This window comes from Myxine glutinosa, chromosome 2 (genome assembly GCF_964187855.1).
Source record: "Myxine glutinosa chromosome 2, kmMyxGlut1.1, whole genome shotgun sequence".
In the NCBI taxonomy this organism is placed as follows: Eukaryota; Metazoa; Chordata; class Myxini; order Myxiniformes; family Myxinidae; genus Myxine; species Myxine glutinosa.
Window position 1 is genome coordinate 257151996 of NC_136262.1, and position 23723 is coordinate 257175718.

The 23723-nt window shown below is 43.6% G+C and overlaps 1 protein-coding gene across 1 annotated transcript in view; it reads left to right on the plus strand.

The window, feature by feature from the left end:
- Nucleotides 1–2571: 2571 nt before the first annotated feature.
- Nucleotides 2572–23723, plus strand: part of LOC137420627 (disintegrin and metalloproteinase domain-containing protein 9-like) — a 159521-nt gene continuing 138369 nt past the window's right edge. The window contains exons 1-5 of the mRNA XM_068105842.2: nucleotides 2572–2716; nucleotides 9168–9286; nucleotides 13341–13417; nucleotides 16473–16545; nucleotides 20598–20674. Coding sequence (XP_067961943.2) covers nucleotides 2644–2716; nucleotides 9168–9286; nucleotides 13341–13417; nucleotides 16473–16545; nucleotides 20598–20674 — 419 coding nt within the window. The 5' untranslated portion in view covers nucleotides 2572–2643. The remainder of the gene's footprint in view (nucleotides 2717–9167; nucleotides 9287–13340; nucleotides 13418–16472; nucleotides 16546–20597; nucleotides 20675–23723) is intronic.

Here is a 23723-nt window from a genome sequence, read left to right on the forward strand (position 1 = left end):
AGGGCGATCGGTGCATCGGGCGCCGGGTGCGCGAGCATGGTGGCGTTAGCCAAGGCGAGCTTCGCGCCCGTGAACGCCGTGTCCATCTGCTCGGTCCAGGTAACGTCGCCTTTGCCCGGCTTACCTCGGAGAGCTTCGTGCAGGGGGCGCAGGAGCTGGGCGATACGGGGCAGGAACCGATGGTAAAAGTTCACCATGCCCAGGAACTCCTGCAGCCCTCTGATCGTGCGGGGGCGCGGAAACCCCTTCACCGCCTCCACCTTGGCCGGCAGGGGGACAGCTCCGTGCCTGGTGACACGGTGCCCCAGAAAATCGATTGTGGCGGCGCTGAACCGGCACTTTGCGGGGTTCACAATCAGGCCATGCTGGCCCAGGCGTTCGAAGAGCGTGCGGAGGTGGCGTAGGTGCTCTTCGCGGGACGCGCTGACGACGAGGATATCGTCCAGGTAGACGTAGACAAAATCCAAGTCGCGCAGGACGCTGTCCATCAGTCGCTGGAACGCCTGAGCCGCATTCTTCAGACCGAAGGGCATGCGCAGGAACTCGAAGAGTCCGAATGGCGTGATGACCGCCGTCTTCGGGACGTCCTCCGGCCTGACGGGGACCTGATGGTAGCCGCGTATGAGGTCCACCTTCGAGAAGAAGGACCTGCCCGCCAAACGGGCGGAAAAGTCCTGAATGTGGGGGACGGGGTAGCGGTCGGGAGTCGTGGCGTCATTGAGACGGCGATAGTCCCCGCACGGTCGCCATCCCCCGCCGGGCTTCGGCACGATGTGCAGCGGCGACGCCCAAGCGCTCTCTGAGCGCCGAACGATGCCGAGTCGCTCCAGGGTAGCGAACTCCGCTTTTGCCACCGCCAGCTTCGTCGGCTCGAGGCGGCGTGCCCGGGCGTAGACCGGTGGCCCGACGGTGGGGATGTGATGGGCCACCCCGTGCTTGACGGCCCCCGCCGAGAAGGTGGGCCGCGTGAGGGCCGGGAAGCCGGCGAGGAGGCAGGTGAATGCATCCGCTGCCGGAAGCGTACAGACCAACGTGGCCGGAACCGAATCGTTCGGCAAGCCGCTTGGCAAGCCGCTCGTTGAGCTGGGCAATGCACAAGCGAGCGAGCTGAACGTCTCGGCCTGGACAAGCCGTCTGCGCTTGACGTCGACCAGGAGCCCATTAGCGCACAGGAAGTCCGCGCCAAGCAGTGCCATGGGCACGTCGGCGGTGACGAACGTCCATCGGAAAACCTGCCCTCCAAACCGCAGAGAGAGGCAGCGTTTTCCGTACGTACGGATGGGCGTCCCGTTCGCGGCAAGCAGCGCGGGGCCCCCACCCGCGGCGTGCTTGTCTGACGTGCCGGCGGGAATGACACTCATCTGCGCTCCCGTGTCGCACAGGTAACGGCGCCCGGAGAAGGTGTCCGTTATGAACAGCAGGCTGCTCGAACGGCCGGCGCTCATCGCCATTATTGAGCGCCGGCCCGGGCGTTTCCCGACCCGTTGAAGGAGCACGGCGGATGACACCGCCGAGCTTCGTGGCCGAACTTGGCGTGGAACCAGCACCAGGTGGTGGAGCTGGAGGAGCGCGGCTGGCTCCGCCAGGCCGGTGGAGTCGAAGGGTTTCCCCGCGGTGGCGGTTTTCGCCGCGGCGGTGGGCGGGGCGTGGCGGCGTTCACGAGGTGCGTATCAGCATGCTGCTGAACATCAGCGTGCTGCTGAACATCAGCGCGCTGCTGAACATCAGCGTCGAAGGCCGTGACGGCCACGCCGACGCTCGCCCGCGTGTCCGAAGCGGCGAAGTACTTGTCCGCCTCGGCCGCCAATGCTCGGGGTTCCGTTAGCCCGGTCCCGGCCAACGCGAGGCGAACCTGCGCTGGAAGTTGGCGACGGAAAAGCGCCCGGAATAGCGAACCGGGGGCTTCATCGCCCAACAGTGACAGCATATGGTCCATTCGGACCGACGGGCGCGTCTCACCGAGCTCGGGGAGATCCAGGAGGCGGTCGGCCCGTGCGTCGTCCGTGAGGCTGAACGTGGCTAGGAGTAGCCGCTTGAGTGCCTCGTACTTGTGGCCTTTCGGTGGGTGGCGAAGGACGGACACAACTCGAGCGGCCGTGCCGGGCCCGAGGGAGGCGACGACGTGGCAATAGCGCGTGTCATCGCCGGTGAGGTGCCGAAGCTGAAATTGGGCTTCGGCCTGGACGAACCAGACTTCGGCCTGAGCCTCCCAAAATTCCGGAAGTTTGACGAAGTCGGCCATGGCGATGGCGTCGCGTGTGGAAGGATCGCTCCGGCAGATCCAACGTCGAGGGTCACCAGTAAAGCGCGGCGTTACGCGCGCTGCTTGTGAGCAAGGAGGAAGCGGACAAGCGGTAACATATAAACGTCTTTATTGTAAGACTACACTGTAACACTGAAATGTTCCGGGCTGGTCGCCCGGTGTATATCATGAGGCCACGCCTACCCCTCGGGCGTGGCCACCGCCCACTTGGTGCGTGGAATGATGTCACCACGCCAGTGGGCTTTTGTGTCCGCCACAACGTCACCATGCATGGTGTAAAGGTGGACAAACGTGTTCTGTCAGTTTGTGACTTCCCGGTATAAAACGAGGAAGCCCTTTTGGTTTTTCATACATTCCACACACAGCCGGGCCGGGCTGTCATGGCGGTGCCAATTGTCGGTGCTTCCTTTGCCCTGGTCTTGATCATCTCCAACGTGGAAGCATTTGTGGAAGGTAGTCGACATTAATTGATGTTTTTCTGTGATGGCTTCTCCTTGAACAATCATATTAAAAACGCACTTTGGTGTCTGTCTGTTTCACTGCGATCCATTCGGTCGTTACTTATCCGACCTCAACCAAACTTTCCCGGACGATGATGAAGTTGTAGCAAAATTTGGCCCAGGGGGGTTTTCTACCTTCAACAAACGACCTGTCAAGGTGTATAGATAAGTAGATGATCGTGACGGTTTTTCAAAGCCACTACTAATACCAACAGTAACTAGAACGGCGCTTGGTGGAGAACATACTCACGGTGGAGAACATACATATTTGGTGGAGAACATACCCACGCCAGGCTGAACACTTTATGTTTTGTTTCCCACTGATAGGCCGGATCTGGATTCGGACCTTCACAAAAATCGAATCGATTCGTCCTTGTTACACACCTATAACCTGTCCACTAAGTTTCACCTGAATCCATCCACAACCTTTTGAGATATCGTGACATATATATTTATATATATATATACAGCGTGATTGAAAAGTAACTCCCTATTTTACAATATTTAGAAATTATTTATTTATTGTAATAGTTTTCTCAAATTTTTAGTGTTTGTTCCTTAATGTATGAGAACTTAATCTGTGATGGGTTTTTTTCAGATTATATTTTGTTTGAAATTCTGAAGCCCTACAAACACGGTGTGGTCATTCCACACCACACCGTTACCTTGGGCCGATATTGCGTTTTTTCAGAAATAACACGAGGATCTTCTCCTGCCCAGTAATAGCAGTTGTGACGGTTCACAAACCCACCGATGTGAAATACCGCTTCATCAGACCAGAGGATATTTTTAAAGAGATCAGACCAATCTTCATACCAAGCCAGCATCACCTCCCCAAACTCCATGCGAATGTCGCAGTCTTCAGCAGAGAGTGCTTGACAGTAGTGCGGCTTCCAAGCATGCCATTTAAGCTCCTTTTTGAGCACAGTTCGTACTGTGTGAAAGGAGAGCCCACTTTACCTTGCTGCTTGTCGAATTGACTTTCTTGGGCTATGTGTAAACATTTCTTGAACTGCTTGCACTGTCTCCGGGTCACTGGACTTGGAAGGGCGACCGCTTCTTCGAGTATCAGATACAGATCCTGTAGCCATGAGTTTTGCATGACAATTCTTGATCGTCTTTGCCTCAACTTGAGCATGTGCTCCTTTAATGGTCCTCCACCATCTTTGCACTTGAACAACGGATTTCCAAACTTCGTAACGTGCCGCTAGCTGGGCATGCTCCTGCAGGGTAAGACGTCCAGCCATGTTTGTAGGGCTTCCGAATTTCAAACAAAAAATAATCTGAAAAAAAACCAACACATATTATATTCTCATACATTAAGGAACAAACACTAAAAATTTGAGAAAAATATTACAATAAATAAATAATTTCTAAATATTTTAAAATAGGGAGTTACTTTTCGATCACCCTGTATATATATCGGCTTTAGCCCTATCTCTCAATCAATGGTGAAGAATCACTTTAAAAATTCTCTGATCCAGATCCGGATTCGAAACTTCACCAAAACTAATTATTTTGTCTCTGTGCATACCCAACCTCTCCACTAAATTTCGTCAAAATCCATCCACAACTTTTTGAGATATCCTGTTCACAAACAAACATACAGACAGACAGACAGACAGATAAATGAAAAATCACTCATAGAGTGACACTTGGCAAAACAAAAAAGTAGCATGGCACTCAGTGGAGCATCCTTTTGACCTCAAAAATATAATTCGTGGTTGAATTCAATGACCTGATATGCAAATAGTCTTCAAATTTGAAATGTCAATCGGATGAAAATTGAGGATTTTAAAAATTAAAAAATGTTGTTGACCTTTGTTTGGCCGATGGTGACCTTTTGGCCTGTGTTGACCGAAAAATAGTTGGTGGTTGAATTCAGTCAGCTGATATGAAAATCCTATTCAAATTTCAAGTCAATCGGAAGAAAATTGTAGATTTTAGAAATTTGAAATTGTTGTTGACCTTTGGCCTATGTTGACCTTTTGGCCTATGCTGATCTCAAAAATAGTTAGTGGTTGAATTCAGTTTGTCGATATGTAAATCCCATTCAAATTTCAAGTCAATCGGACGAAAATTGAGGATTTTAGAAATTTGAAATTGTTGTTGACCTTTGGCCTATGTTGACCTTTTGGCCTATGATGATCTCAAAAATAGTTGGTGGTTGAATTCAGTTTGTCGATATGTAAATCCTATTCAAATTTCAAGTCAATCGGATGAAAATTGAGGATTTTAGAAATTTGAAAAAGTGGTTGACCTTTGTTTGGCCTATGTTGACCTTTTGACCCCAAAAATATATAGGATTTTGTCGGACCACGAACTCTACCATTTGGTGGAGTTTCGTGAAGGTCAGTTTAAAATTGTGACCTGTAGGCAAGTATAAGTGAGCGGACAGACAAACGAACACACACACAGATCACAAACCAGTGATCAACATACTTGTCCAAAAAACATTTTCTTGTCCGAGTAACAAGAAAGGTGTCTTGCAGAGCACGATACTTGCAAAATCCACCCCTCCTCATCCTCCCCCAGAAATGGTTACCATGGAGACATCAACTTGTCCCATCAAGATTAAAATTGACGATCTTAATTTTTTCTCGGGTCAATTGGATGAAAATTATTTTTTAAGATGAAAATCGATGATTTTAGAAGTTTGACCTTTAGTTGACCTTTCACATTATGACCTCAAAAAAAATTGCTTTCCCAATTCAGTGATGAACTATCCCATTGCTGTTTAATTTTCAAGTTAATAGGATGAAATGGACAATTTTTCAAACGAAAATTGATGATTTTAGAAATTTGACCTCAAGATGACCTTTGACCTCGAAATCTATAGGCTTCTCAGTTGTGACTCAGTGGGAGATGTCGGAGATGCCAAATTGTGAGAAGCTGCCATTCGGAGATTGGACGATTGGGTCATTGCTATCTCGAGTAGAGAAGCTGTGGCATCTGAAGTACATTCTCACAGATCTTGCTATCGAGTATATACCAAAGTGGATTAACCTGCGGAACCAGACCCATCTTCTGACAACATATCCAAACTTCAGCATTCAGCAATGGAGGACTAAGCCTCCAGCCTTGTGTGTCACTAAGAAGCAACTTACTTACAAATCCCAAACACGTCATTCTGAACAATCTCAGAATCCTGCTCACAGATCACATGAAAGAAAGGGGCTGCAGGGACATTACAGATTCGAAAAGGAAAAACTTTTGCAGAAAGCTAGAAGCAGAATTTCATCATTCTATACATATCGTGAGTGATGATAAAGGTAGGCTTCAGCTTGACAGTCTGTCAAGAATGCAATTAGTGTGTGATGTCATTCAGTTACAGTGAGAACTACAAATTCTGAGATTCAATGAAACAGACAATATGGCAGGATTCTCAATCCCACTCCTCCCTCCAGGTCTTTAAAACAGCTGTTCACCACCATCTCTTATCTTCCCCCATCCAAAACCTTGATCTTTTCTACCCCCGTTAATTCACCCCAGATCCACTTTTTTGATATTCCGACTTCTTTCCTGGAAGTTCTAGCAGTGTCCATGTGTTTTATACCTTTGGTTTTATACCTTTTATACCGTGCCTCCTCCCCCCAAGCCCTCTCCCTCCCACAGATCTCCCGATGTCCCTGCTCTCAAATGTTGTACTTGTGTGCTTCCCTCTCTCTCCCCATCTTGTCTCCCGCTCCCTTTATCTTATGTTTTATGTGTCAGTTTTTTTTTTTGTGATTAATGTTAGCTCTTACAGGAGCCTCGATCTTGTATACAAAAAAAAAAGTACTGGTGAAAGCAAAGTACCGGTGAAAGCAGCGGGATTGCTGCTTGATGATAATTATAATTTCACAGGGTGAAAGAGGGACATGGCCACCAAAATTAGATGAAATGAACAAGGGAAATGCAAACCTTCAAAATTCCGTGACACAATCTCTCCGCTCTACAAGCTGCTTGGTAACGGAACGCACTGACTGAACTGTGTCTATAACTGGAGCGAACCCCACTGTGGTCATATTGAGGTAACGAGTGGCGTCATTACCTCCACCTTGGATTGCCATAGCCCAGGTCGGTTGGTCATCTCACTTGGTGACACTGACACACACACACACACACACACACACACACACACACACACACAAGCACACACAACAAACACACAACAAACACACAACAAACACACAACAAACACAGACACACACTAGGCTCAATAGCCTAATGGATAAAGCATCAGACTCCTAAACTGGGGATTGTGGGTTCGAATCCCATCTGGGTTGAATATTTTTTTCAAGTCTTTTATATCGTCTTGAATAATTTTGAGCAAATAAGCATCTTGAACAATGAGCAAATGCATTTTGTTCGTATTTAAAACGTAATTATTCTTAAACCTGAATTTAAGCGTCATTATGAGTAATTGTACCACATCAAATAGCTCATTGTGTGGAAATCAAGGGAGGAGGCTAAAAGCGCCCCTTCCTTTTTTGGGGGTGGTTTCTCTGTATGCAACTTTAACATGCCTGAAAATTCGTTTCTTGGTTTCCACTGGTATATTGTATTTATAAATACACATATATACACACTTTATGTCGAATTTTTTTTTTTTTTTTTTTTTAAATGCAAGTTAAATGGCCTAATGGATAAAGCATCAGACTCCTATACTTTTCTAGAGCATTACTTGGTTCAAATCCCATCTGGGTTGAATATTTTTTCCCTTACTTTTTCAAGTCTTTTATATCGTCTTGAATAAAGTTTTGTACGATGAACAAATACATTTTGTTCGTACATATTAAAATGTATCTTGTGAAAAATGCCTGGGGCATAGAGAAGGCCCCTTTATATAAGGGTATGTGCCATGTGGCAAACTATAGAAAGGAAGGGACATTGAGGATATAGCTTGTAGAAATTGCCGAACAATACAAAGTAATGGGCATTAAAAAAAATCTCGTGTGCATGCTGGACTACCCTTGTGTTCTTAGGAGGAACCAAGTAATGCTCCAGAAAAGTTCATATAAAGTGGCGCCCTACATCTGGCAAATAAAATACATTTACTTCTTCATGCAGGTGTATGGATCAAATTGGCGCCCCTTTATATGAACATTAGTAGACTGAAGTGTGTTTTGGTGTATTTAGAGGTCTTAAGGAAACATCAACAGAAACAATGAACTGAAATTTTGTATTTTTCCAGCACTGTAATGTGAGTAACTGCCGTTACGCTACCAAACTGGCAGGGATACCCTGGCTTAAACAATGCCAGAGACACATTACAACCTGAAATATATTACAGACAATTGTCACCTGAGACGATTCCGACTACCCCATTGGCTCCTGGACTGTTTAGACACACACCACATAAACATCTATGGAGTCTTCTTGCAATATACAGACGATACTTTTTTCAGCAAGTAATACACAAATTGCAGGTTTCAGCAGAATTTGAGTCACTCAATTGGTTCACCAATCAGAACCTAGAAGCATGTTTGAGGTCAAAAGTTGAAAGACCTAAAGGTCAAGTTGGCATAAAAATCATCAAATTTCATCCGATTGACTTGAAATTTTAACAGAGTTTGCATATTGGGTCAATGAAGCCTATTTTCAGGTCAATTTGTCAAAGCTCAATGTCATCAATTTTCATCCTATTAACTTAAAATTTGAACAGGATTTGCATGTTGAGTCACAGAAATCTTTCACCTTAAAATCAGAATGATCGACTTGAGCCGTTTTAGCGTTGTTACCATAAACTAAATCCATGACAACAATTCACCCCGTTATAACCAACTGGGACTATTAATTATTTATTATTACCATACTTCAAAAATTATTCCACATGTCAAATTGAAACTTGCACAGCTTCGTACTATGTAATATCAATAGCACCTAATAACTTGGAATGGGGACCCTGGACACCTATGCCATACGAGCAATCTCACTTTAAATTTTGAAAAATGCAATAATTATTTGTTAGTTGCGATGCGGCGAGAGAAAACAGGTTGCAACAAAAAGTGTTTGATGTTCCCACCTGAGCACTTGCTATAAGATTCTGGAAACCCAGCTTCAAATTTCCGAAACTATATTGATTGGTTTGTCCTTGTAATGCATGTTGACACATACTCATTGCCTAATGTCCAAGTCCTGCATGTCATTGTAGGTTCAAGGCCCATGCTAAGCCTTAGATATTGCAAATTTTTTTATTTTTTATTTTTAAGATTACCTTATCAAACCATAAAATAGAATCACATCTGAAATGCTGATGGAAATGCCATTTACAACATGGAGAGGCCTCTTAAAGTTTAAAGAAACCCGACCACATCAACTAGATCGAAAAAGAATGGTAGTTCCTGATCACCTGTATCCAATAATTTACTTACCAAGATGCTTGGGAATGGTTGTTTATTGAATGATCCTTTTCCACACAGCATTTAAAGCTTCAGAGGGATTTCTCACCTGGGATTCCTACCCATCTCATTATGAAGTTGTTGTTCCAAAACTTCTGCTGGGTGAAAAGAAGCACAGGTCAACAATACTCAGCTTAATGGTAAAATTTGATATTCTTGAAGGTATATATACACGCATGTGCATAACTGATAATTGTACCAATTATAATGATTACGTTTATTATACATGACTGTATGTATCTGTCAAGGATGTGTGGTGGGATTTGATAGGACAGGAGGGCCATAGAACAACAACATGAAACAATCCTGTGACAGAATGGCACCGGAAATGCCACCCACCTAACCTATAAAGCCATCAACGACGGCTGATTAAATAGTATGGGATTTGAAATGTCCGGAGGGTCATAGAACAACAACAACAACAACCCCCCTTATGTAATGGCACCAGGAGCATTTCCCACCAGAATGCTGTGATGTCATTGAGCACTAATGCTACAAGATTCTGGGAACTTTGAGAAACGTTTACGTTCAAAAGGTCTAATGGAACATGGTGTCGAGTAAATGACCGATCCTAGGGGGTAACATTGCTTAGTATAACTTAGTTAGCTCCTTAGTAAATGTCTAGAATAAGGGTAAAGTAATTAATTGTGATGTTAAATATTTGTCGTTATATGTAACAGATAGACTAAGTCCACCTAACTTGGTGTTTATGTCTAAAAATCATGATTCTTTGAACACCTTTTTAATGTTCTGCCCTTTGCAAATCTGTCTTTGTGTCTCAAGTATTTGACAGGCCATCGGCATCAGTTTAGGCGGGAGGAACGGCACAGGTGACATTAGCTGCCAGCCGAGTCACCACAACATCCGGATGAAGGGTCGCGAGAGGGTCGCCCGGCCCCCAGACCAGGTCAGAGGCCAATGGTGAATAAGAGGGGAGGAGTGCGGCACAAAATGTGTGACAGACGAGGCAGAGGCGATAAAGGTGGGTGCGCTGAGGGGAAGCAAAAAGTCTCCCGGAATCGGCTTGAAGGAAAGCTTCATTTCTTTGCCGCTTCAGTCCAGTCGGAGCACCGGTCCGCCTCCGCCACGCCCTCCCCTCTTCTCACAATTTAAACCAGGCGGGACGAGGCAGCTGATTGTCTCTACCAAAGGACGACAAAGTTAGCAGGAAATCTAAGAGGTCCCTGTGAGCAGGATATCTAAAAAGTTATAGACAGATTCAGATCAAATTTGGTGGAGAGGCTGGGTATGTGGCAAGGATGAAGTGATTACATTTTGGTGAAAATCCGGATCTGGAACCGGATACTATAATTTTTTAAGTGATTCATCACCATTGAGAGATCGGGCCAAAATCGACATCTAATAGCTTGATATCTCAAACCATTATGGACGGATTCGGATGAAACTTGTTGGAAAGGTTTGGTGTATGAAAAGGAAGAATTGTTTCAATTTTGGTGAAGATTTGGTGTATCAGTGGGATACATAGGTAACCTGGGCATCATGGCGGAGGTATGCATGCTACTGAGTACCGTTCTGGTGTATATTGTTACAGTTATGGGGTAAGGAGCCCTAACTAGTTTTAGTCCTCAGCACCATTTTTGTATCGCATAGTTTAGGACTTTTGAACTTCTGTATTAGGTACATGCGTTAGGACAACGTGTGTGGCATATGGCCCATAAGAGAGACGAGCAGGTCTAGTTAGAGGTAGAGAGGGTGAGGATGTGCTGTCACACGTCTATCATGTTGAATCAGGTGTGAACTCGGTGAGAGTGGGGCAGGCCAGGCTTTCCCCACATCCAGGCTGCTGGCCTGCGGCTCGCATCAGGTGTCATGGCACTCCTCCCCACCCTCTCAGATTTGTTCGGGAAGAGGAAGAAGTTCCACCTCTTAGTTTGATGGGGGGAGCGTGGCGGGAGAGGGGGGGGGGGGTGAGGGGGGGAGAAGGAATTGGACGCCTGCCACATGGCCTCTCCTGATTGGAAGAACCAAGGTGATGCTCCATTGGCGGCCATGGTGCCCATTTGTTCGGGTTCTGCACTGTCCATTGGCTGGTGCTATCATTATGCACAGGTGCCTGTCATTGGGTGGCACCCTGTGGGTCCTGACGTTGACACCATGTGGGCAAGAAATGAAATGAGGTGGAGAGAGTAGGGTGAGTCGATAATGTGGTAATGCTGAGGTGGTTCCCGATCTTCTCTGCTCTCTGACACGACTCCTGGATGGTGGGCGAAATGTTGGCCTTTGTCCGCTGGCCAGGATATTTTGCAATGGTGTGTTTCCTGCCTTCACCCTGGGGCTTTTGATTGTTATTTTGCACACTCTGTCAGTTCTGTGTGACCGATTGTGGTGTGCGTGAGCCCATCGTGGGATTAGTTTCATTGTCTATGAAGTTATTCTGCTGTTTTTTGTCGTTTGTCTGTAGCATTTTGAGCCATCTGCCCTGTGCCAATATAACCAAATTATTAATTATTTCTCAAAGAATGCATGTGCATTGATTTTCTGCCATATTTCCCACACCGACGATTTGGCTTATTGATTGATAACCCATGGAGCCATTGGGTAATTGCTTGATTTATAACCGACACGGTCTTAGACTGATTTCAGAGTAGGTTAACGTAATCCGCTCGGCATAACTTCGTCCAAATTTGTCCTTAAGCGGACTATCCATGGTATTATGATTTGCGGCATGTGCATGTCCCATCTTCAATCGCTCTCAGTTCTGAGTGTGGGCCGTGCACGCGACAATATATATACATATGTATTTTGCCACACATTTTGGGGTTGGAAGGATAGCTTCGAGGTATGTAAGCTCTTGTCCTTTGAGCTGTATAGTCTGAGTTTGAATCTCGGCCCAGCTATAAAACCATCATCCTGGTGTTTCATCATCTCGCATTAGTTAACGTTTTGAACACGGTGTCCTTTGTGACGATTAAGCTAGTTATTGCCAGCAAGCACTCCGCCGACATTCCAAATTACTGTCACTTTCAGTCAAATGTCAGGTCTGGCCAGGCAGTTGGTGAAAGACTTGGGCTGAAACCATTCCCATGCCGACACCACAAAAAGGTGTAAATAGTTGAGGCTGTTTAGTAAATAGTAAGTAGTAGTAGTAAGTAGTAGTAGTAGTAAGTAGTAGTAAGTAGTAGTAGTAGTAGTAAGTAGTAAGTAGTAGTAGTAAGTAGTAGTAGTAAGTAGTAGTAGTAGTAGTAGGTAGTAGTAGTAGTAAGTAGTAGTAGTAAGTAGTAGTAGTAGTAGTAGCAGGTAGTAGTAGTAGTAGTAGTAGTAGCAGGTAGTAGTAGTAGTAGTAGTAAGTAGTAGTAGTAAGTAGTAGTAGTAGTAGTCGTAGTAGTAGTAAGTAGTAGTAGTAAGTAGTAGTAGTAGTAGTAAGTAGTAGTAGTAAGTAGTAGTAGTAGTAGTAGTAGTAGTAAGTAGTAGTAGTAGTAAGTAGTAGTAGTAGTAGTAGTAGTAGTAGTAGTAGTTAGTAGTAAGTAGTAGTAGTTAGTAGTAAGTAGTAGTAAGTAGTAGTAGTAAGTAGTAGTAGTAAGTAGTAGTAGTAAGTAGTAGTAGTAGTAAGTAGTAGTAGTAGTAAGTAGTAGTAGTAAGTAGTAGTAGTAAGTAGTAAGTAGTAGTAGTAAGTAGTAGTAGTAAGTAGTAGTAGTAGTAGTAGTAGTAAGTAGTAGTAAGTAGTAGTAAGTAGTAGTAGTAGTAGTAGTAGTAGTAGTAGTAGTAGTAGTAGTAGTAGTAGTAGTAGTAAGTAGTAGTAGTAGTAGTAGTAGTAAGTAGTAAGTAGTAAGTAGTAAGTAGTAGTAGTAGTAGTAGGTAGTAGTAGGTAGTAGTAGGTAGTAAGTAGTAAGCAGTAAGTAGTGAGTAGTTAGTAGTAGTAGTAGTAGTAGTAGGTAGTAGTAGTAGTAGTAGTAGTAGTAGTAAGTAGTAGTAGTAGTAGTGGTAGTAGTAGGTAGTAGTAAGTAGTAAGTAGTAAGTAGTAGTAGTAGTAGTAGTAGTAGGTAGTAGGTAGTAAGTAGTAAGTAGTTAGTAGTAGTAGTAGTAGTAGGCAGATTTGCCACATATCTGATGTTTTCAATTGTTATTAAAATGTCTGTTGCATATAAATGTTGAGTTAAACAGATTTAAATTAGGATTATATTGCATAATGCAAAATCATATTTGTAACAAGTTGTTATTAATTATCTTTATCAGGGTGGGCACCCGGAAAGGGTTCGCTATGCTGTACAAGTTGGGAAGCGTGAAGTCGTATTGAACTTGGAGCGCAACAGGTAAGTTTATCATTCGAGGTGTTTCTTTTTGGTTCATGAAAGGAGTAAAACATTAATTTTTGTCTGAATTGCTGCATATGAAACTAGAAAGCATCTCAAAATGTAAAGCCGATCCTTGTCTGTTTGTATTCAGATGTATTCTTCTTCTTCTTTATGCTAAACATGACGAAAAGAGTTAAAAAGAATACAAAATGAAAATTGCTGATTTTATGCAGCCTTGACCTTTGAGTCTTAGATCTAAAAAAAGTAATAATTTCCTAGCTTTTGATTTGTGAACCAATTCTGTGACCCAATATGCAAATTCTTAAAATTTCAGGTCAATCGGACAAAAATTGACGATTTTATGCAACCTTGACCTTTGACCTTTTGATCTAAAAAACAATCGACTCCGACCTTTTGATTGGTGAGCCAATTCCATGTCCCAATAGGCAAATTCTTAAAATTTCAGGTCAATCGGACAAAAATTTGACGATTTTATGCAACCTTGACCTCTGACCTTTTGATCTAAAAAACAATCGACTCCTACCTTTTGATTGGTGAGCCAATTCAGTGTCCCAATAGGCAAATTCTTAAAATTTCAGGTCAATTAGATTAAAATGACCATTTTATATGATGCTGACCTTTGACCTTTTGACCAAATTATTAATTTGACTTTTACGTATCACCATAATAAAGTTTTGTTAAAAAATTTATGACAATAGCGCAAATGATTAAAAAAACAATTATGGCCCAAACAGACACACAAAAGTAATTGCAAAACCCGGTGTCCCACTGAGCGGAAGACGGTCTAATGAGTACAACATGCATTTTAAGGCCATGTTCCCTGCTAGAGCGGGGGTTAGCCTTGCGGTCCCCATGACAATCTTCTCCATTTTGCCCTATTTTCTGCATCTCTCCTTGTTAACCCCCTTGCCCGCATTTCTTCTTCCACCACCTTTAGCCAAGTCTTTCTCGGTCTTCCCCGTCCTCTACTTCCTTCTACATTAACTTCCATCACTCTTCTCAACCAGTCACTTTCATCCTTCCTCAATACATGACCAAACCATCTCAACCTGTTCCTCTTCACAGCATCAATCACAGGCAATATTCCCATCATCTTTCGCAATTCATCATTTGTCTTCCTCTCTCTCAACGATACTCCACACATCCATCGAACCATTCGCATTTCCACCCTTTCCAGCCTTCGTTGCTGCTCTACGTTCATTACCCATGTCTCGCTCCCATAAATCATAACACTTCTCACACATGCAGCATACACCTTTCCCTTCAGCTTCAGCGACACTCTCCTCCTCATCAGCACGCCACTCAGTTCCCGAAACTTCTTCCATGCACATCTCACTCGAGCAACCGTTGCCGAGTCTGATCCACCTTCTCCATTCAGCATGTCTCCGAGGTAGCAAAATGTTTTCACACCTTCCAGCTTCACGCCGTCTCCAAGATCCAACTCAACATTTCCTCCATCTGCAGCTCCCTCTGTGCACACCTTACATTTGAATGTAGCTGCCACACTGGTTAATGACCCTCTCAGACCACTACATTTTTGATGAACCCACTCAGCACACATTGTACATTGAATGGAGTTCACTCCGACACCCTTCCTGCACACAGCACATGGCCACTTCCCAGTTCTTTCCACCTCACCACATGCTTTACCACTTGCCACCACCTTTGTCTTTCCGATAATCACCTTCAGACCTTTTGTCTCCATACATTCCTTCCACTTGTTCATCTTTTCCTTCAGTCCATCCATACTTTCCGCAATCAACACCAGATCATCTGCATACAACAACTCCCACGGTAAACCCTCCTTTACGGTCTGAGCCAGCACCTCCATCACAGCTACAAATAGTAGTGGACTTAGTACCGACCCCTGATGCACTCCCACCTTCACCTCAAACTCACCACTGTTCCCGTCCTTCGTCCTTACAGCTGTGCGCGCTCTTTTGTACATTGCCATCACTACTCTGATCAACCATTCCTCCACTCCTAACTTCCTGAATGCCCATGTCAATACTTTGCATGGAACCCTATCGAATGCTTTCTCCAGATCAACAAACCCAAAAAACAACTTCTTCCTCTTATCCATGTACCTCTTATCCAAATGATTTAAAAAACAATTATGGCCCAAACAGACACACAAAAGTAATTGCAAAACCCGGTGTCCCACTGAGCGGAAGACGGTCTAATGAGTACAATGTATTGATTTGTAAAAACAGCCACGTCCATCTACATGACGTGTAGAAGCAATGACTCCACCTTACAAAGACATTTGTATAACAGTGCTGTCACATCAAATACAATCGGGATGAACTTAGTCCACATTTTAAGTGAGATTTTCAACGTCCATATTAAACAAGTACCAACTTGGACTCCTTTATTAAGCATCCATTGAGAAAATAAAAAATAAAAAATTTGACATCCATTGAGAATAAGCAGAAAATATTTGGGCACTTGCACAAAAAGAGGAGAGGCAAGTAAATTGTGTATAAATTATCTCCGACGTTTAAACAACGAAGATTTCATTTTGTTCTCATTTGTCCGCATAAAAAGGTTGTGTCAATGTTCAAAATTGATTTATTCTGACCAAGGCATTTTATTATTTTTGTCAAGATGAATTACCATCTTAAATTATTGATTGCATCCTGCAGAGACACTGAAATATCCTCACTGAATTCATTCAATTGAGGCACAGTTCAAAAAGTATGCTCATCATGTTATTGAAGGCATCTGGTTATTGATAGGTGGAGGTTTTATTAATTAGATCCACGCAAGGAAGCAAGGAATAGCATTTTCAGAGGAATTACAAACCCAAAGATATCGCCCATTGTGATTATTACCAGGTATGGCACTCAGTGGTTGGGAAATATTTTATGGAACAAATTACAGAAAGGGGGAGTCTAAATGCTTGAATTGATATTTTGTCGTCATTGTCAATAATAATTTAAGGATGGAAAGAAAAATTCTTCATTTGTTTGAAATATAAAGTGAGGTTAAGCTTTTTGTTTCCGTTGCCCTCTAAGTGAAATTGGGTCAAATCCGAGAACAATGTTGACAGGTACCTGAATTGGGGAAACTTTTCTCTTTCTTTTCAAAATGGATCATCATCCAGGATTGGGATGAAGACAAAAGTGAGTATATCTTATTTACTTCCACCCATTATATATATATATATATATATATATATTTTTTTTTTGCTAAACCCCCATAATCCACCCAATTACACTTTTTAAAAATGTTTTAGAATCTCCACAAGATTATCATGGCTTATCCTTGTTAATATAGCTTTTAATGGCCTTTTTCCAAGGCCGCTTCTAATAACAAAAGTAACTAGATGGTATTCATGGCATACTTACCCTGTGCAGTCAACTTGGTACGAGCCAAACCTTCTGTTTTTGAACGTTTTTTTCTTTGATCCAATATGGCTGCCATACCACTTGAGCGATGACATCATAAATTTAGATTCTCTAATATAATTGTTGTGTAAATCACACTCAATAAATTTGAAACTGATCAGACTAAGTGTTGTCCCTATCGAATTATGACGTCAAAATTAAGGCACCAATGACGTCATCATTAACAACACCTATTCCCCATGCGGAGTTATTTACAATAAGCCACGTTCATATTTTTTTCATGGAGCAATTTTGGAGATATAGAGGTGCACCATTTTTCGTTTTTTCCAAAATTGATCCTGTACCACGTGACCTACGACGTCATAATCATTAAAATCTTTTACAAGAAGGAGGCTCTCCTATGGTGAAAATTTTGTGTCCATCAGACCAACAGTTGCAGAGAAAAAAAATTCATGCTGATCGGATTAAGCGTTATACTTATCGAATTATTATATCATAACGAAGGCCCCGATGACATCATCATTAACATATCTTATTCCCCAAGGGGAGTACATGACATTGAGTCTTTTCAGATATAGAGGTGTGAAGTTTTTCCAAGATGGCACCTGTACCACTTGATCTACGACGTCATAATTATCATTCGAATATTCCACAAAATGTTGTGTCAATTGGACCAACGGTTGCCGAGAAAATGAATTTTAAAAATGCAGACACGTATGTACGCAACCGAATGCCTAACCATGCTTTTCGCTCCGTGAGCACAGGGTATTAACAACACTTATGATAACATCATCATCATCATCATCATCATCATCAATGTTATTACAAAACAAAATTAATATTCGTATCCCCTCTCCCCAAAGGATTTTGGACAAACTCTATTATTGAGGCCTGATCCCAGATCTACTGTAATCTATATAGGCCTACCCCAGAGATAATGATAGCATGACCCTACCTGCCATACAGAGTGGGTGTACTAGTTAATGTAAATTTATACAAGAAGATCCTTTAAATGCCATGGTTTCTCGCACATTCACATAATGGTTTCACACCTTGGTTTCACACATGCAGCCATTTAACAACTCAGTATTTATAACTAACTTTATTAATATACTGAATTACTTAATTGTGGCTCTGAAGGAAATAGCAACAACATAACAGACTCCGTTGGACTCGAGGTGGCACCATTTTCTCATAAAGCCCTCATGGGTGAAACATGTACAAATGGAATGTCTGCAACTCTGTCACTGTGTATATTCTGTCCTGATGCTGTAGCAGGTTAGCATGTATAATGTTACCTATAAGGTGTGAGGTACTGTAGGTACAGCATGGAGACCGTCTACCAAACCTGCCAGGGCCCATGACACTATACAGTGCGTATCAAAAAAAAGGTAATCCAAATTCAAGGGGTTAATATGCAAAGGTTATTAATTTTGACAATTTACATGTGGTTTACTAATTAAGAGGAGATCCTCAGCTTTCCATTGATACCTTCCATGCATCATTGCTGTCACACATGACCGAGTACATGTTCATTGAAAATGACAAGTTCAAATCGCATTTTTACAAGTTTGGCTAATCGATGCAAGTCAGGATAATTGGTGCAAAATGAACGTCAGATGTGAACTTTTCTCAGAAATTATTGGCCTTTATGCACCCACACCTTCAACATGTCCACCTCCCCTTTCAACACAAAGCTCACAGCGACGGAGCATGCCCTGAACTGCTCGTCTCACCATAGCCGGGTCATTGCGCAAAGCATCCACTTCATGTCGAATACGGCCCTGCAATTCGTCAAGATCACGGAAGGAGTTACGAACACCTTGTTCTTTAAATGTCCTCAAAGGAAATAATCACATGGTGTGAGGTCAGATGATCTTGGCGGCCATTCCACTGCATGGTTGAGGGCTATGACTCTGTCTCCAAAGAGTTCCCTCAGTCGATCTCGGACAGCCATAAGACGATGTGCTGGGGCGCCGTCTTGGGCCCACCAGAGATATCTGAAGACACCACAAACCTGTCGCTCAAAGTTCTCCTCCAGCCAGATCATCTGCAGATACGTGTTACCATTGGCATTCCTTTGAAAGAAAATGGTCCGATTACCTGACCACTTCCACAAAGTCCCAACCAAACAGGCCACTTTTGTCGATTCATGTTGGTGTCAAAATTAAATACCGGGGGTTGTCCTGTCGGTGCATATTCAAGAACATTATGGGTATTGACCTTGCCGTCAATGGCAAAAGCAGCTTCGGCGCCAATAACGAGATACCGCAGGAAATTGACATCTGCTTCACAACGTGCTATCAACCATCTGGCAAGCACCAGCCTCCTGGCAAAATCCCCTGGCGTAAGTTGATACGGGATGTGAATCCGATATGGATGTTGGTGGATGTCCAGTCTTGTGATTCGGTTGAATGTTTCTGAAGGCAATCCCGTCCCATTTCGTCTTGCACTGGTACCGAGCTAGGATGCTCCAAAACTTGCTGCCTTACTGCTGCAATGTTCATTTCCCATCGCCCAGTGCGCCTCCTACCAGAATTATCCTTGTTGCGGTTGAGGCAAGTGCCATGCTCTTGGTATTTTCTAACATTCGCCCAGATGGTTTTGGCTGCTGGAGACTCCCGTTCTGGGAAACGTTCTCTGAACGCATCACGAGTTTGCTGCAAACTTCCAGTTTGGTGAAAGGTTGTAACCACGAAGGTCCGCTGTTCAGTCATAAGTTGAACCATCTTTTCAATGACTCAGACTGTCTCTAAACCCATACACTGTAGGCCCATCTTAAATACCCATCTTAAACAAAGGATGACGCAACCGACGATTACCAGACCAGCTTAACAATTTTACATAATCAACTTGGCAGTCGACAAGTAATGCGTCCATTTCAAACTGTCTTGCCCCGATTAGCCAAACTTGTAAAAATGCGATTTGAACTTGTCATTTTCAATGAACATGTACTCGGTCATCTGTGACAGCAATGATGCATGGAAGGTATCAATGGAAAGCTGAGGATCTCCTCTTAATTAGTAAACCACATGTAAATTGTCAAACTAAACAACCGTTGCATATTAACCCCTTGAATTCGGATTACTTTTTTTTGATACGCACTGTACATGGTTCTTCTGGCAAATGCGGAAACTCGTTTGGCGGTTTTATGCCTGGTGTGGTCATTTGCCTCCCCGATGTTGTATTTGTAAGAAAGACGAGTGGTGGCTTCCATAACAACAAAACTGCACGATCGATGCAACAACTACGCATATATGTAATCTATTCCCACAATCTATAGCCATTATTACTTTTGCCAATAAAATAAATGGCTTTTGATAAATTGTGGTTTCAACCTTTCTCAATCTCTCCAGTGTACTCCATCCCTGCCCGTTTCCTCCTCATTCAACCACCATTACTGAACAAAAGGGTAAATCAAGCACATCTGCAAACATGTTACAGTGGGGGGTGATAATAGCTACATTTGTATGTGGCAAAATCACATAAATCGATATCATCTGAACACTTCCTGCTCCAGAAATAAACTCAAAATTCCCATTGATAGGCAAATCAAGAAAACAATAACTCATTCATCGAGACTTCCATTGAGAGTTTAAAGGTCTGTGCTCTAGTCTTGGTGCTGAGATGTTGTACACAAATGTATGAAGGTGTCACCCAGCCTTTTCAGGTCTTTCTGAGATTATTGAGTCAGGTGAACGAGGTAGTTTGTAACTCAGACACTTTGCCATTGTTTCTATAGTCATAGACTTGTACCGTTGTTTGTGACCCTTTGAAGGTCACAAACGGTGTGTAATATGTCTGTGATTATGATTTTCTTTTTTCAGGATCATTGCTACTACCATGGTCAAGTTGAAGGTGAACCAAAGTCTACTGTTGCATTCAGCACGTGCTTTGGGCTCAGGTATACAAACACCTTTTCCGCTTTTCCGGTTTACACCAAAATGATGTAGGTTTTACAGCCTGTAGGGCATTGTAACATTTTCAGTAACATCATTCTTGTTTATTTCACGTGTAATTAAATAACAATGACCAAATTTTACAATTGACAGCACTGAGGATCCGTGGACTTGTTTACCTCCGCAAGTACACAGGTGGAGGTTATGTTTTCACCCCTGTTTGTCTGTCTGTCTGTCTGTGAGAAGGATATCACAAAAAGTTGTGGACGGATTGGGACGAAATTTCGTGGACACATTGGGTGTGTGACAAGGACGAAATGATTAGATTTTGGTTCAGTTCAGAATCAAGATCTGGCCTATCAGTGGGATTGGGATACAAAGCAAACTATGCAGCCTGGTGGAGGTTTGCTCTATTGGAGGCGAGGCATCAATTTGTCGGACGGACATTATACCGAGCATCCCATCTGCCAGCATTAGTAGGTAGACATTAAAATATCCCACGGTGTTCTTTGCAAAGAGTAAGGAGGTATCAATGGTACTCTGGCCAAGTTCTATATTCCTGCCATAATGACCACAGGGAAGACAATGGCAAACAACCTAGTTTAATCTTGGCTGCGAGGCTTCTTTGGCAATACTGAGCAGTCTTTAAAGGCAGAGTACCAGAATGATATTTTACATATAAGTGAAAACTTACACTTTGACATATCGCAGTCAGACAGATGCTGGGAAGACCACATAATCACTTGCACAAATTAACATTACAATATGATGGACATGGATTTTTCTTTTTAATGTTGAAGGTTCTAGGCACAGAATATATAGTCCTCATCAAGGCCAGGCCTTCAATAAAAGAGCTGCATTGATAGGAAAGTGAAGAAAGAGAGAAGAGTCGAAGAGTTTTTGAGGAAGTAAAAAAAATCTGCTTTTTGAAAAGAGGGAAGGTCGTAAATGTTTGGAGACATGTGAAGGTAAAGAGTTCCAGAGTTTGGCAGTGGAGGGGAAGAAACAAACATCATAACGGCCCACCCTTGAGTTGCCAATGGCCACACTATAATCATGAGATGTAGTGGCTTGTCGAGTATTCCGTGGTCTCGTTAATGGCGGAGGCACACAAGCAGCAAGTTATTGGGAGCAGAAACCGAAATAATATCTGTAGAAAAGGGAAAGAGAGCCAACTTTGCGACGTAATTTGATTGGGTCGAGTTTTGAGGTCAGATTGGGAGAGTTGATAAGTCGGATTACTTTGGATTCAATTCTGTCCAGTAAGCATGTGGAGCTAGAACCTCCCCAGATGTGAGGGCAATTCTCCACACAAGGTTTATCATTGCATAAGAGAAACTGCCATACTGAGAAAGGTTGTGATGGTACGAATTTACTACAGCCGTGCTTGAATCCAATAAGCACTACTATAGGGCAAGACCAGATTTGCACATCTTATGGTCCCCCACCCCAGAAAATCAAAACGGAATTCCCCCTCCCCTTAAAAAGAGCATCCACACAATCCATCCGACTTATCCAACTCTTTCACATATCATATACACAACAACAACACATTCAGAAACTAGCACGACACTCGGTGGAGACCATACTTCCACCAGGATCAACAGTTTACGTTTTGTATCCCACTGATAAGCTGGATCTGGATTCGGACCTGAAACAAAATCTAATTGGCTTGTTATTTTGAAACAAAAAGTTTCGTCCAAATCCATCAACAACCTTTTGAGATATTGTGATATATATATTGTTACAGACGCGGTTGTGGATGTTAGTTTACCGAGAGGTTTGGTATGACCGCGTCTGCACAGTTTACCCGATTATACTCGAACGTTGGCCGAGTCGCGCTATGCTAAATCAATTAAGGAAAGGACACAACAGCTGGGTTAAATGACACGACACCAGGGGTACAGTTCTCAAGACCTCCGGAGGAGGTTATAATATGGGATATGCGGAACGTTTAGATTACAAGGACAAGAGGGACAGCATAGGTAGGTGGGCACTTAATCACGGCCTTATAGTAGCCCCAACAGACCACAGATAAACAGGACAAAACTGACTCACACAGGGATTGATGGCAAGGAAGGGCAGGTCGTCGATGGTCAGCACAAGGTGCACCTTGGCTCAGGGACAGGATCTACACGGTCCGAAAGATGCAGGGAGGTCTCTCCGCTCTCGGAGGTGGTGACTGGTTCTTCTTCAAGCTGGGGGCGCATCTCTCACGTCACCTCCGGTAAGTCGCTGCGTATATCCAGCGGGGAGTGACACGCCCTCGGCTCGTTAGCTCCGCCCCAGATGGAATCGGCCCGCCGCTTCTTATTGGGTGCGGGGGGGTTACCGGGCTCCGCCCTTGACGAGGAGCTGACAGGCAGCCCCTTCGTGGTAACCCCGTCGGAGCACATGGGCAATGGCGGCTAACCAAGCCGGTGTGAGGACGCACACTCCCCGCGCGCTGTTGTTGTAGTTGTTGTTGTTGTTGTTTCATGAGGAAGATGGGAGGAGGTATGGGGAGGTCCTAAACTTACTACTGGTGCCATACAATCACATTCTGGTGCAACGAAGAGTCAGAATTAATGGAAACGAGTCCTTAACTGACATAGACTAAGAATAACTAGCAAGATGTTCTATAGTTGTCTACGTGAGATGCGGTGAACCTGGGCACGACATTTAATGGGGGAAAAAGGGGAAGGTCGGTTCTACAGAGTGTTGTTTACAGACAATGGGACTAGGGAATGGGGGATTGGGGATAGTTGGGGAGTATTGGGGAAATAGGGGAATATTTACAAGCGGATATGGATGGAGGCCAAATCCCATATCCGCAACATTGCACCCTTCTCTACCCTCGGGGCGTCCCGACCCGATAAATTTTTACCTACTTTAGTGTGGCACTCAGATGTAGTTCCCTCTACTATTAACTCTACCCTGAGTGCGACAGTTTTACAGATGTTCACAAATGAGTAAATATGTCCCCCTGCGACGTTGCACCCTTCTCCTCACAGAAACACACCCACAGGATAACCGAATCGCGGAAAGAATCCTCAAACTAAACATACAGCCGGT